This window comes from Mytilus edulis, chromosome 13 (genome assembly GCF_963676685.1).
Source record: "Mytilus edulis chromosome 13, xbMytEdul2.2, whole genome shotgun sequence".
In the NCBI taxonomy this organism is placed as follows: domain Eukaryota; kingdom Metazoa; phylum Mollusca; class Bivalvia; order Mytilida; family Mytilidae; genus Mytilus; species Mytilus edulis.
Genome location: NC_092356.1, coordinates 4,649,735 through 4,665,584, shown reverse-complemented (window position 1 = coordinate 4,665,584; position 15,850 = coordinate 4,649,735). Strand labels below are relative to the sequence as shown.

The following is a 15,850-nucleotide window of genomic DNA, read 5'->3' as shown; positions in this document are numbered from 1 at the left end:
ATTTCTGCAAGATTTAGTTTGTACTTGTAAGGGGAAATCTGTGTTTTCAAAGGGTTGCATTTGCTTCGAATAAAATCTATCATGTATAGATTTATGCCCATGTCAGTCCGGGCAAATGACATATGTCAAAATGTGAATACTCGTCTGGTTGTAGTTAGAAACATTGATGACGACAAAGATGACGATGTCTAAGATTTCATTTTCTGTATGTACCTTATAAATTTTTGTTACCTGTCGAATGAAAATTAAGTAGTCCATGATATTTTCTAAACAATAAATAAAACATCTACTCAATTTTGAAATCTATCTATAGGGGATTCCGAGAGATATGTAAAAAAATAAAATAATGACAAACCTGCCATATGTTCTCTGACCTTGGCAGTGGTTGGTGGGCTTAAACTACAGGAGACCATAGAATGTAGTAGGTAATACTAGCCTCGATCATAATTTTCTATTTGCATTTGTTTTTCTTTTTCGTGTTTTTGCAATGCTGCTGTCTGCCTGCCTTCGTTTTATAAGTGTTTGATGTTCCTTTGGTTTCTCGCTCCTTTTTTGTTTGCAATTGTTTGTAAAATACACCTCTCCCTTGTTATATTTTTGAAATACTTCTAAACATTATAGCAAATTGTTGCTCATTTAGTCAGCTGTATATGTAGGATGGGGTGTTTTACCTGTTTCTAATACATGTTTTGTTTTCATAACTTTTACCCCTCTTTTTTTCCGTTTGCGGTAATTTATACTTCTGTAAAGCAAAGCTATACACAAAGCTTTATTTTTAACCAAGTTCGACGTTAATTTCGAAACAAATCAATTATATATACTCTTTCACACCCAATAATAGAATTTGATTTTTACCTAGGAATTGACGAGCAACTTAATTACTATCAAAAGATGTGAAAAACACAATTGTTTTTCGACAAATGATTGAATTTAAGATCTAAAAAACATCTTAAGATCTTACTTGTTACGAATTGAATGCAAAAAAATCAAATTTAAAAATTAAAATAGGTCAAGGTCACTGTTATTTAACAGCTGTTTGAAATTTTCAAATTGGCACCCTATATGCAAAAAAGTCATTCTAAAGTTATTTTTGGTGATAAAAATATAGAAAAAGTTCTAAATTTAGATACAAAAGACATTTTTCGATAAATTAGTTGTTTTTATTTTACTCCAAATGCAAATATGTAGGAGCAACAAGCTATCTAAATGTGTCTGTGCATTTTTCTTGATTATTTTTCTTTGACCTTTGATCCTGATTTATAAAAAACGTGACCACGACAGACAACGACGACACGCTATTTCGATGAGGCTTGTTCTCCTCTTTCCAACGATATAAAATATAGCCGTTTGTTGTTCCTTTTAAGGCAAATCGATCAAATTTGTTGATTGGGCACCCTACTAAATGATAGACAAAAATGAGCAACAACAAACAAAAAAGAAGAAGTGAAAAACTTGCAAAACACGCAATTTAGATTAATGGCAAAATATGAAGAATAGAAAAAATGCCACAACAAGTAAACATGTATACAGAAATTCAAAATCTCAGATCATGCCTTCTTTTATTATAACAGACTAAGGAGTTGGTCCGCAAACAGCCACCCCTGAAATATATAGATTAACGTGATTTATCTTATTCATGTATGTTCCTTTCAAGAGGAAATATGATTTTAAAAAGTAAACAAAAATACTGAACTTAGAGGAAAATCAATTCGGAAAGTCCATAATCACATGGCAAAATCAAATAACAAAACGCATCAAAAACGAATGGACAAGATCTGTCATATTCCTGACTTGGTACAGGCATTTTCAAATGTAGAAAATGGTGGATTAAACCTGGTTTTATAGCGCTAACCCTCTCACTTTGATTACAGTCTCACCAATTTCCGTTATATTTACATTGATGCGTTAACTAAACAGACACAATAAATAAAATAATCAGAATATGGGTACATCAGTCATCATCGTATAACAATTTTAAAAGGAACAATTTAACAGAACACAAAAACATCTATCTACAAACACATTCATTGATGTATGTGTCTGACTTCAGAAAATTTTATACGTCACATAGACTTGTCGTTCAATGTGCATACAAACAATTTTAACATTTACCTAGGCAATGTTAGCATACAGGGTTAACAAATCAAAAGTATGTAAGAATAAATTTCAGAAATAGACCGAGATTTAAACTAGTCCAAAATATATAAATTAATATATAAAATATATATAGAATAATATATAACCTGACTTGGAGAGTTAATTGACTAGATCATGTAAACTATAACACAAAGTTATGAACATTACTTGCACTTTGAACTGAAATATAATAATCAAAGCACTGTAAGCGCTGTAGTTACCTGTGTGTCATTCAAATCATTTTTTGAAATAGTTTAGTTTAAACATATTTTATTGTTCAAAATGACAAAAGGATCAGACACAAGTTTTACAACTTAGTAACGTCTTCTCGTCTTTTTTTTTTGAAATGACGAACAGGACCAGAATAAATATGGTTGAGGAGTGGGTTTCTTGACCTTTTACAAGTTCTCAAACAGGAGGGAGTTGAGTGACCCCAGGGACTCCCCATATATTTCATTCGATTTGTTCAATTGCCAATTCATGAATATATATGGTTTAGAGGTGGGGATCTCTACCGTTTACAAGTTATCAAACATGAAGAGGTATGTTGACCCCAGGGACTCCCCTATATTTCCTTTGATTTGTTTCATTTTCTTGTACATGAACACATATGGTTTAGGGTGGGGATCTCAACCATTTCCAAGTCCTCAAACAATATGTCGTTGGGTGACCCAACGGTCTTACCATGCATTTCATTCGATTTTTGTTTCGTCCCATACATGAATATGCCCCTTAAAAAGTCCCTAAATAGACACCAATGCACAAACAAAAGAATACGGCTCCGCTAGACATGTAAGTCTTACATTTGATGAAACCCTAGGAAAATCTGAAAAGCCGTCCTAGTTCCTAGACGGTTCCAGTGTATTCGGTTCCAGTGGATTAGGTCCGACTTTCGGGAACGAGTTGTCCACATTACTTAAAACATCCCAGCAACGTCGATTTCCGGATCTCTTTTATGACCTCGTTTCATTCATAAAATAACAACAGCCTAATTTGACAAGATAAGTTAAAATTACCGCTCACTTAAATATATAACTTTATTTCCTCTATCATAGAGATTTGTTGTACCTGGACAATATTCCTGCGCATTTTTCCATTTGTGAAATATAAACAACTTGTAATATCTGTTTTTCAGCGATGAAATATATCATAGAAATGTTCTTTGATATCTAAGCCAAAAGCATAGGGGATAATGAACTACAGAAGTATTTCCGTTAAGCACTACTTCCTATGTGCAACTTCAAAACTTTTTGGTGTTTCGACGATCATTTAAGGTTTTTCTGATCATAATCTTTGTAATCTAGAATTAAAAGTATGACAAAAGTGTTCATTTAATAAAAAGTAAAAACACAAAAATACTGAACTCCGAGGAAAATTCAAAAAGGAAAATCAAAAATCAAAAGGCAAAATCAAAAGTCCAAGCACATCAAACGAATGGATAACAACTGTCATATTCCTGACTTGGTACAGGCTAATAATCATGAATCTGACATCTGCAGATCCTTGTACACAACATAATAGCCAGCTAAATAATAACAATGGCACGTATTTCGGCATTTATTTGGTAGAACACAATTCTAGGGTGCTCGAATAAGGCAGCTTAATTGCCTAAATACAGATGAACAAATCTATGTACAAAGAGCTAATATATATCACTGTATAATTTATTTTATCATACAGTATTACCCCATCTTGTTATCTTTCAGTTTTTTTATATGTTCTCTTTACTGTACATATTTATTTCTTTGCCTTAAAAGAAGGACAGTGTTTGTCTCTCCAATAATACTCAGTTGTAAACATCTCTTTATTTTGTATACAAGGATCTGCAGATGTCAGATTCATGATTATTATTCGATATAGCTTTAACATGCAAATAATTAGCAACCACATCAATATGCCTAAAATTTCGTATACAAAATAAATAATGTGATACAAAAACAAAAGCCATTGATACAGAATAATAAAACAGTGTTGTAGTGACCCTTGGATCAATAGGTCAATTACAAACTCAGTATTAACTTAAAGGTGTTCTTCAGATCGACAATAAGTAGAAGACCTTTTTGTAGTGCGAGATGTATAATTACACAGCCAAGATAAAGGGACATTAATTCTAATGCCTTTCTGTACATTTTGCTGTACTTTGAAGAACTCTTGCAACATTACATTGATGGGTCCGTAAATGGTATTTTGTAAGGCTTAATTTTGGTCTCTATATTTACGTTCATTTCCAAGTTTAGTACACATGTGCTATCCTCCATTCCGATCAATGGTAATTACAGGATTTAACAAATTTATTAATTGCTTATTGACTGGCACGGAACAATTCTGAAATATTTGCCACTGTACGTAAATCAAAAAACATTTTTCCAATCAATTTATTTATATCAATGTGGCGAACGTCTTTTCTCTTATTTCTTTATAACAAGTGCTTAAACGAGAAGCTGCCGATGCATGTTTTCATGAAAAGCTTCAACAAAGGTGCAAACTACTAAGTACCCAACGTTGACCACATTAGATCTGTGACTCAATTGATTTGAAAAAGGGGAGATTGAGTGTTACCCTTTAATTCCGACCTTTCGTCTTTCCGTCTATCGTTTTATTTTATTTTAAAATACAAGCATGTACGTCGTTATTCGAGTTCTCAGACACTTTCGTCTCTTATTTCTTCTTTTGATTGCCGGGTTTATAATTTCACCGACCTCGTTTTGTCTATATAACGGTACATATAAGATTAGAAATTAAAACCACATTTTAACATTGACAAAGTTAAGAGATATGCAAATAAGGAGTTTCGATATGTTTGACAATGGAACAACTATCAACAAAATTCCTGAAGTGGCGAAAGCAAGTATACAGGAGCACCGTATGGCCCTCCACAACGAGTCGCCTATACACCCGACACGACAAAATGTAAGTAATTATAATGTTTCAACGGTAGTTTTAAGATGAGGTTTTTTTATATCTTTTAGATTTGCAAAATTAAGCAAGTCATATTTGTGTTCAAAGTCTTCAAAGTATGTAGGCGTTTGTGTTGTTGTAGTTCGGTGTGTCTGTTGTAACGCTGTTTTCTTAGTATAGGTTATGTGTTTCTCTCTGATCTAGTTTGTGACCCGGATTTGTTATCACTTAATCGATCCATGACTATTGCACAGTGGTATACTACTGTTGGCTTTATTAATATGAAATTGGAAACAAATCAACATTACTAGTTGCCTACACCAAGGTTTTTTGACTCGACAGGACGGTTGTCCCATTGACAATTATACTATCAATCTTATAATCATATACTGTTGATAAGTAAGGAAAAATTTATATATGCATGATTAACTACTAAGTTGTTTGTTTAAATATTTAATCAGAAGCCTACGTATAATTTGCTATAATTTCAAACTGAATAACTTGCTGAACCATTTTTCGTTTTGAAAAAGTTAATTGTACAATACTTTATACAAGACACAAGGACCCCCTTTGTGATCACAGATCAGTAAAGTGCTTTGATCAACGTCATAGCATACTGCACGCGGAGAAATATCTTTCACAGTAAGCAAGTTTTTACAAGTTTTCCCGTCTTGTTGTATAAGTATCAGGTTTCTAGAAGATTTACAAAAAACGAAAACATTGCCACTTCGGTCATTTGCTACGCCTAAAGAATGCTCCGAAGTATCAATGTGAAACTTCCATACTTCTTTTCCTTTCATATCATAGCAACGCACAAAGCCATCTAAATAGCTTGAACAGAAAATGTTGTTTTTATTTGTGGAGATGTAATGTTTGCCATTTGCAGCCATAGTATATAGAAGACTACCATTAAGGTCAAAAACATGTACTCGCTCAAGTTTGACGAAAATTTTACCATTTGACTGAATCAATCCCCAGCAGTGCTCTCCAGTATCTATTTTCTTCTCAACCCGACTATTGCGAAAGTTAAATATTTCGAAGAAATCGTAAGTTCCGTATGAGATTGCAATGCGATCCGAATCTAAAACTGTTATATCAAACGGATAAGCAGAAACTGGAATACAGCCGATATAGTTACCTTCTTCACTGTACTCCAATAGTTCTGTTCTATAGAAATCCGCACACAATAGATGTCCATTAGGTAATATGGCACAACCTGTAATACACATCAGTCTTTCTCTCGTGATATTAAACCTTTTTATTAATAGGAGATTTACATCAGCGAAATTACACGAGGGTTGTATCTTTTGAGGCATTTGAGCCTGCTTTATTTTCAGTTCTTTTAAGTCTAAATGCAATTTCTGTTCAGTGACTTGAATGTATCCAATCTCATTGATTACATCGTTTGATAATTTCTGAATATCACTGTTTAGATGCAGATTGAATTTGTAATTGTATATATAATCAGTAGCAGTTTTGATGGATTCTGTTACTTTCGTAACCAATTTGTTAAATTGACGCGTTCCAAGAAATACTTCTTGGTCGGAGGCACATTCTTTCATTTGCATTACTTGATCTTTTAGTTTGTAAAGCCGTTCCTCTTGTATTTTAAACTGTTGTATACAGTTATTGCATTTTGATGTGCATGTTTTTGTTGCTCTAACCAATGTTTGTACCAGTTTTTCTTCAAGCTTGTCTAAGCGATCATTTATTTTTGTTCTGTTATTTATGATAATTGTCCTGATATCGTTCTCTTGCTTTTCAATATCCTTTGGGGTAGGTTTTTGACTGTTGATGCAAAGTGTTATATTACGCAACGTTACCTCAATGGCTTCCTGTAAGTCGAATAAAGCCGTGGATTGTCTCGCATTTGTAGAAGCAACATCTATTTGTATAATATCGGAACAAGATCGGTGTCCAGTTGATAAACATAGCACGCAAAGCGCTTCCTCGTGATCTATACAAAACCACTCTAGTTTCTTGTCATGATCGCTGCAAGTAAACGAGATCGGAACGTCTTCCATCTGCCGGCAATCGTCAACTGAGACAAGTTGATGGTCCCTAGAGGTTTTATTTTTTTTGTGAGTTTTCTCGCACTCTTTACATAAACGTTCTTCACCAGAGGTGCACCATTTTCTATCATTCTGATAGGATATGTCGAACAAACATGGACCACAATGTACAAAAGAAGGCATTACAACACCTACGTTGAATAAAAAAAAAATTGGTGAGTCTCGGAATATGTATATAGATATAGGAAGATGTGGTGTGAGTGCCAATGAGACAACTCTCCATACAAATAACAATTTTAAAAGTAAACCATTATAGGTCAAAGTACGGCCTTCAACACGGAGCCTTAGCTCACACCGAACAACAAGCTATAAAGGGCCCCAAAATTACCAGTGTAAAACCATTCAAACGGGAAAACCAACGGTCTAATCTATATAAACAAAACGAGAAACGAGAAACACGTATATATTACATAAACAAACGACAACTACTGTACATCAGATTCCTGACTTAGGACAGGTGCAAACATTTGCAGCGGGATTAAACGTTTTAATGGATCCAAACCTTCTCCCTTTTTCTGAAACAATAGCATAACATCACAACAAAGAAAAACATACGATAAAATATCAATTGGCAGACTTAACTCAATCAAAAAAAATATATGTATTTCTGTTAAAAAAGATACTAACATGTTTAACACCGCCACATTATTTATGTATGTGCCTGTCCCAAGTCAGGAGCCTGTAATTCAGTGGTTGTCGTTTGTTGATGTGTTACATATTTGTTTTTCGTTCATTTTTTTATATAAGTAAGGCCGTTAGTTTTCTCGTTTGAATTGTTTTACGTTGTCATATCGGCCCAGACAACATGAGTATGTTGGCCCAACATTGGCACAACGTATATCATTGCATTGGCCCATCGTTGTATTTTAACGTTGGCCCAACGTATAAGTGCAAAGTGGGCCTACGTTGGCCCAACATGATGGCTTCATGTTGGCCCAACGTTGTACGGTTATATGCAATACATAGAGCCAACGTTGGCCCATTGTATGAAAAACGAAATCCATGTTGGCACAACGTTGGACCAACGTAGAAATATCTTTTCTTATGTTGGCACTATGTTGGTCCAAGGTAGGTATTTCTCATTTTTATGTTGGCAATACGTTGGTCTATTGTTTCAACCAAATTACAATGGATGCTGCATGAGGAGCTGTATATGATAAATACCCCTGAGCGCATTTGATCTTTTTTTGTATTCCAAACTGCCAAAGTTTAAGGTAGCAATTCTGTATTTTTGTATTACCCATTGTTGTTACTGTCCTTGTTTTTTTCATGAACTTTGCCTCTTTAATTTTATTTATTGTGTGACGCTAAGATATTTCTTTGGCAATGTTTGATGGATCGACCAGATAAACTCTGTGTCATTTGGTGTCTTGTAAAGAGTTGTCTCATTAGCAATCATACCACATCTTCTTTTTTCATATCAATTTCATTTATTTCTTTAACAGAACAAATGACGTATGGCTTATGGTTAGGCGATCAAACAAATAGTTTTTTCGGAGATGTAATTTTAGTTGTATTGGTTCCAGATCCAGAATGAAAATTAAATAATTCAGAAGATGAAACGTTATTTATTTTAAATTTAATATCATTGGTCGTCACCACTATTAGTGTCCTCCTCAATTTGAACTTCAACAGTGTCATTATTATTTATAATTGTTATTCTTTTTTTCTCTTCTCTGTTTCTTGCCACCTTCTCTGTCAAGGCTTAAGCGCCGCCAATCTTTAGCTGCATCATCTATTTCCTTATCCGAAGACTCTTTACAGCTATGTTTTTTTTCTAACCGACTCTGTAATAAAGTTATAAGTAAACTTGAATTGCGTATTTGCCTAATGCATGCGTGCGTAATCTCCCTTCTAGATATGTAATATGAATTAATGTATATTCTAAATAGTTTAAACACTATTTAATACAAAATAAAATCTTAAATAACCATTTTGTTTTATATTGGTTATTTGTCTAATGGTCAGAAATTCATTAGTATTAGACGGATTTGTGGGTATAACAAACCCTTATTACTATTATTTCAGAATTCGGTATCATGCTTTATATATTCGTAATATACATGATATATAAAGAATAATTTAGATGTGTATTAATGAACAGTTATATATTTGATATATAAAAACACTGTTACACATTAATTCAAGTGTGTATATGATTAGGTTTCACAAATATATCGTATCTGTTTGCATGCGATTTAGAAATACAATAAAACTAACAAATTCATTTATATTTTAATGAAGTAGAAATCATTATACCACATTTTTGAAAAAAATTACGGAATAAGGTACATCTTAAGACAATTTTATTCCATTAACTTCAGTAATGATCATACATGTTGTGGTTATAGATTTATATATTTTACCATTTGTTTGAAGATACTAATGTTCAGTGGCAAATATTTCATGATAATTAATAGGATTGAAATGATTTAAAATCTAGAAAATATTTCGCCCGAAACGTATAAACTTCAAGATCAGCATTATAAAATGATAGAAATTAATATATGTTTTGATTTTTAACAACATCCCTCAGATTAAAAGATCATATTGTATTTGTCATTCTGAATCGTATATATATATATCAGATTTTTTAAAGTTACAACTTACATGTTACTATCTTTCTCTTTGAATCTCAGATGACATGATTTTCTCTTTTTGTTTTCTTCGTATCGCTGCTCTCTTACAAATACACAACAGGAAATAATCACAAAAGTGACCATCCCATTACATTCAGATTTCCTATAAACTTAATTACCATAGCAACTATCTTTGAAATTTGTCGAACATATGGTCAACCTTCTATCAGAATGGGCTTGATTAACAGACTGGCTGTATCAAATATCACTCTGCATATAATTGCTATTATTATGTTTCACAAAGTTTAATGAATAAAGTTATTATAAATAATGATTGCAATAAATTTTTATTTTTAACCAGGCAATCTATGTTTACGATATACATTTTTTTTTATTACAGTAATGATATTCCAGTATAAATTTTACCTGACTTATATATAGAGTATAATATATAATCACGCAACGTTGGGCCAGCATTGGCCCAACATAGAGTTGTAAATGTAATTTCAGTTGATAAACACTTTCGGTATAACATTAACTTTTCATAAAGCCTGCTGCAATCGAAATTATCCGCCTCCCAAGAGAAATAAAGCGTAAAATATTATATTATCAATTCTATTAACAAAATTTCATATCGGCCCTATGTTGCACTAACATAATGCCAACATTTGCCCGATTATTTATAACCAACATGAGATAATAATATGAATTTACAACAACAGACCAACGTTGGGCCAATGTTGTGCAGCCGACACCAACGTGCGACCAATGTACCGACAATTTGCCAACGTTGGGCCAATGTTGTGCAGCCAACATAAACTTGCGACCAACGGACCGACAATTTACCAACGTTGGGCCAATGTTGTGAAGCCAACACCAACGGTCGACCAACGGGCCGACCATTTGCCAACGTTGGCCCACTGTTAGTCTGCTGACTGGGGGGGGGCCTGTTATAGCTGACTATGCGGTATGGGCTTTGCTCATTGTTGAAGGTCGTACGGTGACCTATATTTGTTAATGTATGTGTCATTTTGGTCTTTTGTGGACAGTTGTGTCATTGGCATTCATACCACATCTTCTTTTTTATAAGCTGGTAATAGTTATCAAAGGTACCAGAATTATAATTTAGTACGCCAGACGCGCGTTTCGTCTACAAAAGACTCGTTAGTGACGCTCATATCAAAATATTTATAAAGCCAACTGGTAACTTTTACGCTATGCGCGTTTAGTTACAAATACAGCTTAAGTAAATCAATTCCGGGGTAAACAGTCCTATGTATTTCAATCTATTTCAAGTTTTATATACAACTGTTTTATGAATATGACCTCTATACTATGATAAAACGGCCTCTATCAAATAAAGGAACATGTTTCATTGGGGTAAATGGCCTAACACTTCAAGTCATTATCCGATATATTCTCCTTCCGAAAAAAAAGGTATCAAAGCGCTGAATGAATGAGACATGGATGGAACACTCATCGGGGAATAATTGTAAACCTAAAAGATTCTTGTTTTAAATTTGTGAGTAGTATTTGGTTCGAACAGAACAACTCACTTTTGTGAAAGTTTAAAAACTCATTTTATAGTTTTGTTAATTGTGATTATGTAATCTTTTATAATTATTCGTGTTCAACTCAATTAACATCCATTCGATTTATTGATTTAAAACTAAATTACAAAATAATTACATTAGAATCGGACAAAACTACAATGTAATCTACATAGGTCGGATTTTACATATTGACTAGTCTTGTTAAAGTTTACAAACTGTGATCAAATGCCATGGTTATTTTCTTAGATTATGTCAGTGCAATGACTTTATTTCCCTGTGAATGACGATTACGTGTCAAATCTAATTACAAAATAAACCTTGAAATTAAAATTAAATTATTTGTCAGGAAAAATGTCGAATGTCTTCGTTTGAAAGTTAATTGGTCGCCACTTTTTTCGTAACTTCGAACTTTTACCAAAGCAAACAAAGTGTATCCTTATTCTCATAAATGAAACCAAAGTTTGATTATATGGTGCTCCATAGTAAGATAAAGATTTCAAAACGTAGTTAGAATAGTTAATTGATTTCTATCGTAAAATTACAAAATATCTGTTCGCGAGTCGAGTAACGATGTCAGTTATTATAGTGTATGATCAATGCATATCTGTATTTTGTATGCAAGAGACTTTTTCTAATACATATACGAGAGTTCAGGTGAAACAAGTAATTTCTCAAAAACTAATAAACACACTTAAAAGAGGGACGAAAGATATTAAAGGGACAGTCAAACTCATAAATCTAAAATAAACTGACAACGCCATGGCTAAAAATGAAAAAGACAAACAGACAAACAATAGTACATATGACACAACATAGAAAACTAAAGAATAAACAACACGAACCCAACCAAAAACTAGGGGTGATCTCAGGTGCTCCGGAAGTGTAAGCAGATCCAGTTCCACGTGTGGCACCCGTCGTGTTGATTATGTGATAACAAATCCGGTAAATAGTCTAATTCGGTAGGTCACATTCATGAATCAAAGGGAAGGGGATTGTAGTTACGACGTAAGGAACATATCCGATATCATTTGTGAAACGGTTATTCCATAACGGTAAAATATTTCAAATTTAAGTTTTTAATACTAACTAAATGAATACATGGACTACATGGCATCATTGTTAACTTCGTACAGCGTCTGCCATTTTCAAAACTTTGCTAAACAATGCCCAACTGACATTTTTCAAATCAAATATATTTAGCTTTAGTTGTGTCTTTAATGTGCTAGTTTCATTAATGCATTATAGTCCAGAAACCAGAGAACATATAGGTGGACCAGGAGTGGTTGAACAAATTGATGATGTTTACTCAAGCAAAAGGCTAAACACAACCGTGGAAGAAAAGATAAGGCGATCTCTGGGTAATTGGTGCCAAAGAGGCATAAAGAGACACTTTCGCTAATGATTCGATGTATAATGAAACCAGGTTCAAAGTTGTGTTTTTCTGACCAGTGGAGATCCTTCACCAAATTCAAGATGAACTTAACCTAAACATGCTGTAGTAAACAACTCACTGAACTTTGTTGATCCAGAAACCGGTGCCCATATTCAGACCATAGCGTTGTTTACAGGGCTAAGGCCAAGGGCAAACTAAATGAAACGAAAGGTGTGTCTTCAGATGATTTGCAATCATACTTCTAAGATGAGAGTATGTGGCAAGACATGTGGACTATAACAGATGCTTTCTTGAACATAATTTAACACATTGCTGAGCAATATAAGGTTTAAAATAGACAGTATTGAACTTAGTTGATTTTTGGTATTCTCATCTTTTATTAGTGCTTGCTTTTAGAAAAAAATAGCAATGTAATCAAATAAACATAATTGAAATATAAATGTTATTTATTTGATTTAAATTCTCATATAGATCTCACTTTATTGATTTATATTCATTGTATGTTCCATAGACAAACATGCAAATGTTGTGCAGATACGATTTTGAATTCTTGTCAATCTGACAGACAATATATAACATTTTTGTATACTAGTCATTCTGTATATCTATAAAAAGAAAATGCTCATACATAATAATCAAGCTTTATTTATAAACACAACTATCAATAAATAGCATAATCAAATAACACCATTGCTTCTATCAATACACTCAAATTTCAGTAATGTAGTATTTTATAACTAGAGGCTCTAAAGAGCCTGTGTTGCTCACCTTGGTCTATGTGAATATTAAACAATGGACACATGATTCATGACAAAATTGTGTTTTGGTGATGGTGATGTGTTTGTAGATCTTACTTTACTAAACAGTATTGCTGCTTACATTTATCTCTATCTATAACAGTACTTTCTGTGGAAAATGTTATTGAAAATCTTCAAATTTTAAGAAAATTGTTAAAAATTGACCATGAAGGGCAATAACTATAGGGGGTCAATTGACTATTTTGGTCATACTGACTTATTTTTAGTTCTTACTTTGCTGTACGTTATTGCTGTTTACAGTTTATCTCTATCTATAATAATATTCAAGATAATAACAAAAAAACAGCAAAATTTCCTCAAAATTACCAATTCAGGGGCAGCAACCTAACAACCGATTATCCGATTCATCTGAAAATTCCAGAGCAGATAGATCGTGACCCGATCAACAATTTTACTTCCTGTCAGATTTGCTCTTAATGCTTTGGTTTTTGAGTTATAAGCCAAAAACTGCATTTTACCCCCATGTTCTATTTTTAGCCATGGCGGTCATCTTGGTTTATTGGACGAGTTACCGGACACATTTTTTTAACTAGATACCCCAATGATGATTATGGCTAAGTTTGGTTAAATTTGGCCCAGTAGTTTCAGAGGAGAAGATTTTCCTAAAGATTACTAAGATTTACGAAAAATTGTTAAAAATTGACTATAAAGGGCAATAACTCATAAAGTGGTCAACTGACCATTTTGGTCATGTTGACTTATTTGTAGATCTTATTACTTTGCTGAACATTATTGCTGTTTACAGTTTATCTCTATCTATAATAATATTCAAGATAATAACCAAAAACAGCAAAATTTCCTTAAAATTACCATTTCAGGGGCAGCAACCCAACAACGGAATGTCCGATTCATCTGAAAATTTCAGGGCAGATAGATCTTGACCTGATGAACAATTTTACCCCCATGTCAGATTTGCTCTAAATGCTTTGGTTTTTGAGTTATAAGCCAAAAACTGCATTTTACCCCTATGTTCTATTTTTCGCCATGGCGGCCATCTTGGTTGTTTGGGCGGGTCACCGGACACATTTTTTAAACTAAATACCCCAATGATGATTATGGCCAAGTTTGGTTAAATTTGGCCCAGTAGTTTCAGAGGAGAATATTTTTCTAAAAGATAACTAAGATTTACGAAAAATGGTTAAAAATTGACTATAGAGGGCAGTAACTCATAAAGTGGTCAACTGACCATTTTGGTAATGTTGACTTATTTGTAGATCTTACTTTGCTGAACATTATTGCTGTTTACAGTTTATCTCTATCTATAATAATATTCAAGATAATAACCAAAACCAGCAAAAATTCCTTAAAATTACCATTTCAGGGGCAGAAACCCAACAACGAAATGTCCGATTCATCTGAAAATTTCAGGGCAGATAGATCTTGACCTGATGAACAATATTACCCCCATGTCAGATTTGCTCTAAATGCCTTGGTTTTTGAGTTATAAGCCAAAAACTGCATTTTATCCCTATGTTATATTTTTAGCCATGGCGGCCATCTTGATTGGTTGGTCGGGTCATCGGACACATTTTTTAAACTAGATACCCCAATGATGATTGTGGCCAAGTTTGGTTAAATTTGGCCCAGTAGTTTCAGAGGAGAAGATTTTTGTAAAAGTTAACGCAGGACGACGACGGACGACGACGGACGCCGGACGCCAAGTGATGAGAAAAGCTTTCGGCCAGGTGAGCTAAAAATAAAGTTCAGTAAAACCCAAATAATGAAATAAGATATTTTCAAAATTTTGCTCTGGATAGGAAACTCAACCAACATGTTTACTTTTTTGTTTATTTAAAGTCAATGAAATCTGAGTTCAGGGAACCAACGGAAAGCAACTACTATCTGTAAATATAATCACAATGCGTCTGCTACTTCTTGTCTGAATGCTAGATATACTGATAAAAGTCGTACATACTAACAGTGTCTGCAATAAATAAATTTCCCTCCCTAATTTTGAGAATATAATATAATTATCAACAAGGAAGTGGAATGGCACGGTTCGATTTGTCTAAACGACTCGTTTATAGAAGATGTAAACATGTATTTAGAAGCAGATTCTTTTCCTAACGGCAAATAGACAATATATCAATTGAATACATGTAATGTTTACCTGTTGAATGATAAACGAAACTATATCGAACAACTTCGTATGTTTACTATTATCATAGGTTGATATCACCTGTAATCTCGCCTGTATCACGTGTTAAAGACGTTGTCAATAATTAGTGTTATTTTGCGGGAAATTTAAAAAAAAAACATATAGACTATGGAATAACTATGTATAAGGTGTAAAAACAGTTTTAAAGAAAAACTATTTTTTGTGGGACGATCCTAAAACAACTATAAGACATTTCAGTCAGAAATGGAGTGTACATCTTTGCAGGAATCTGAGTAAGACAAG

The 15,850-nt window shown here is 33.3% G+C and overlaps 1 protein-coding gene across 1 annotated transcript; it reads right to left on the bottom strand.

The window, feature by feature from the left end:
• Nucleotides 1-5,504: 5,504 nt before the first annotated feature.
• On the bottom strand, nt 5,505-15,639 carry LOC139501365 (uncharacterized). The gene is made up of 2 exons (XM_071290406.1): nt 15,560-15,639; nt 5,505-7,237 (listed from the first exon to the last, which is right to left on the bottom strand). The coding sequence occupies exon 2, from the start codon at nt 7,227-7,229 to the stop codon at nt 5,565-5,567; it is 1,665 nt and encodes a 554-aa protein (XP_071146507.1). The 5' UTR covers nt 7,230-7,237; nt 15,560-15,639; the 3' UTR covers nt 5,505-5,564.
• Between the last annotated feature and the right edge of the window lie 211 nt (nt 15,640-15,850).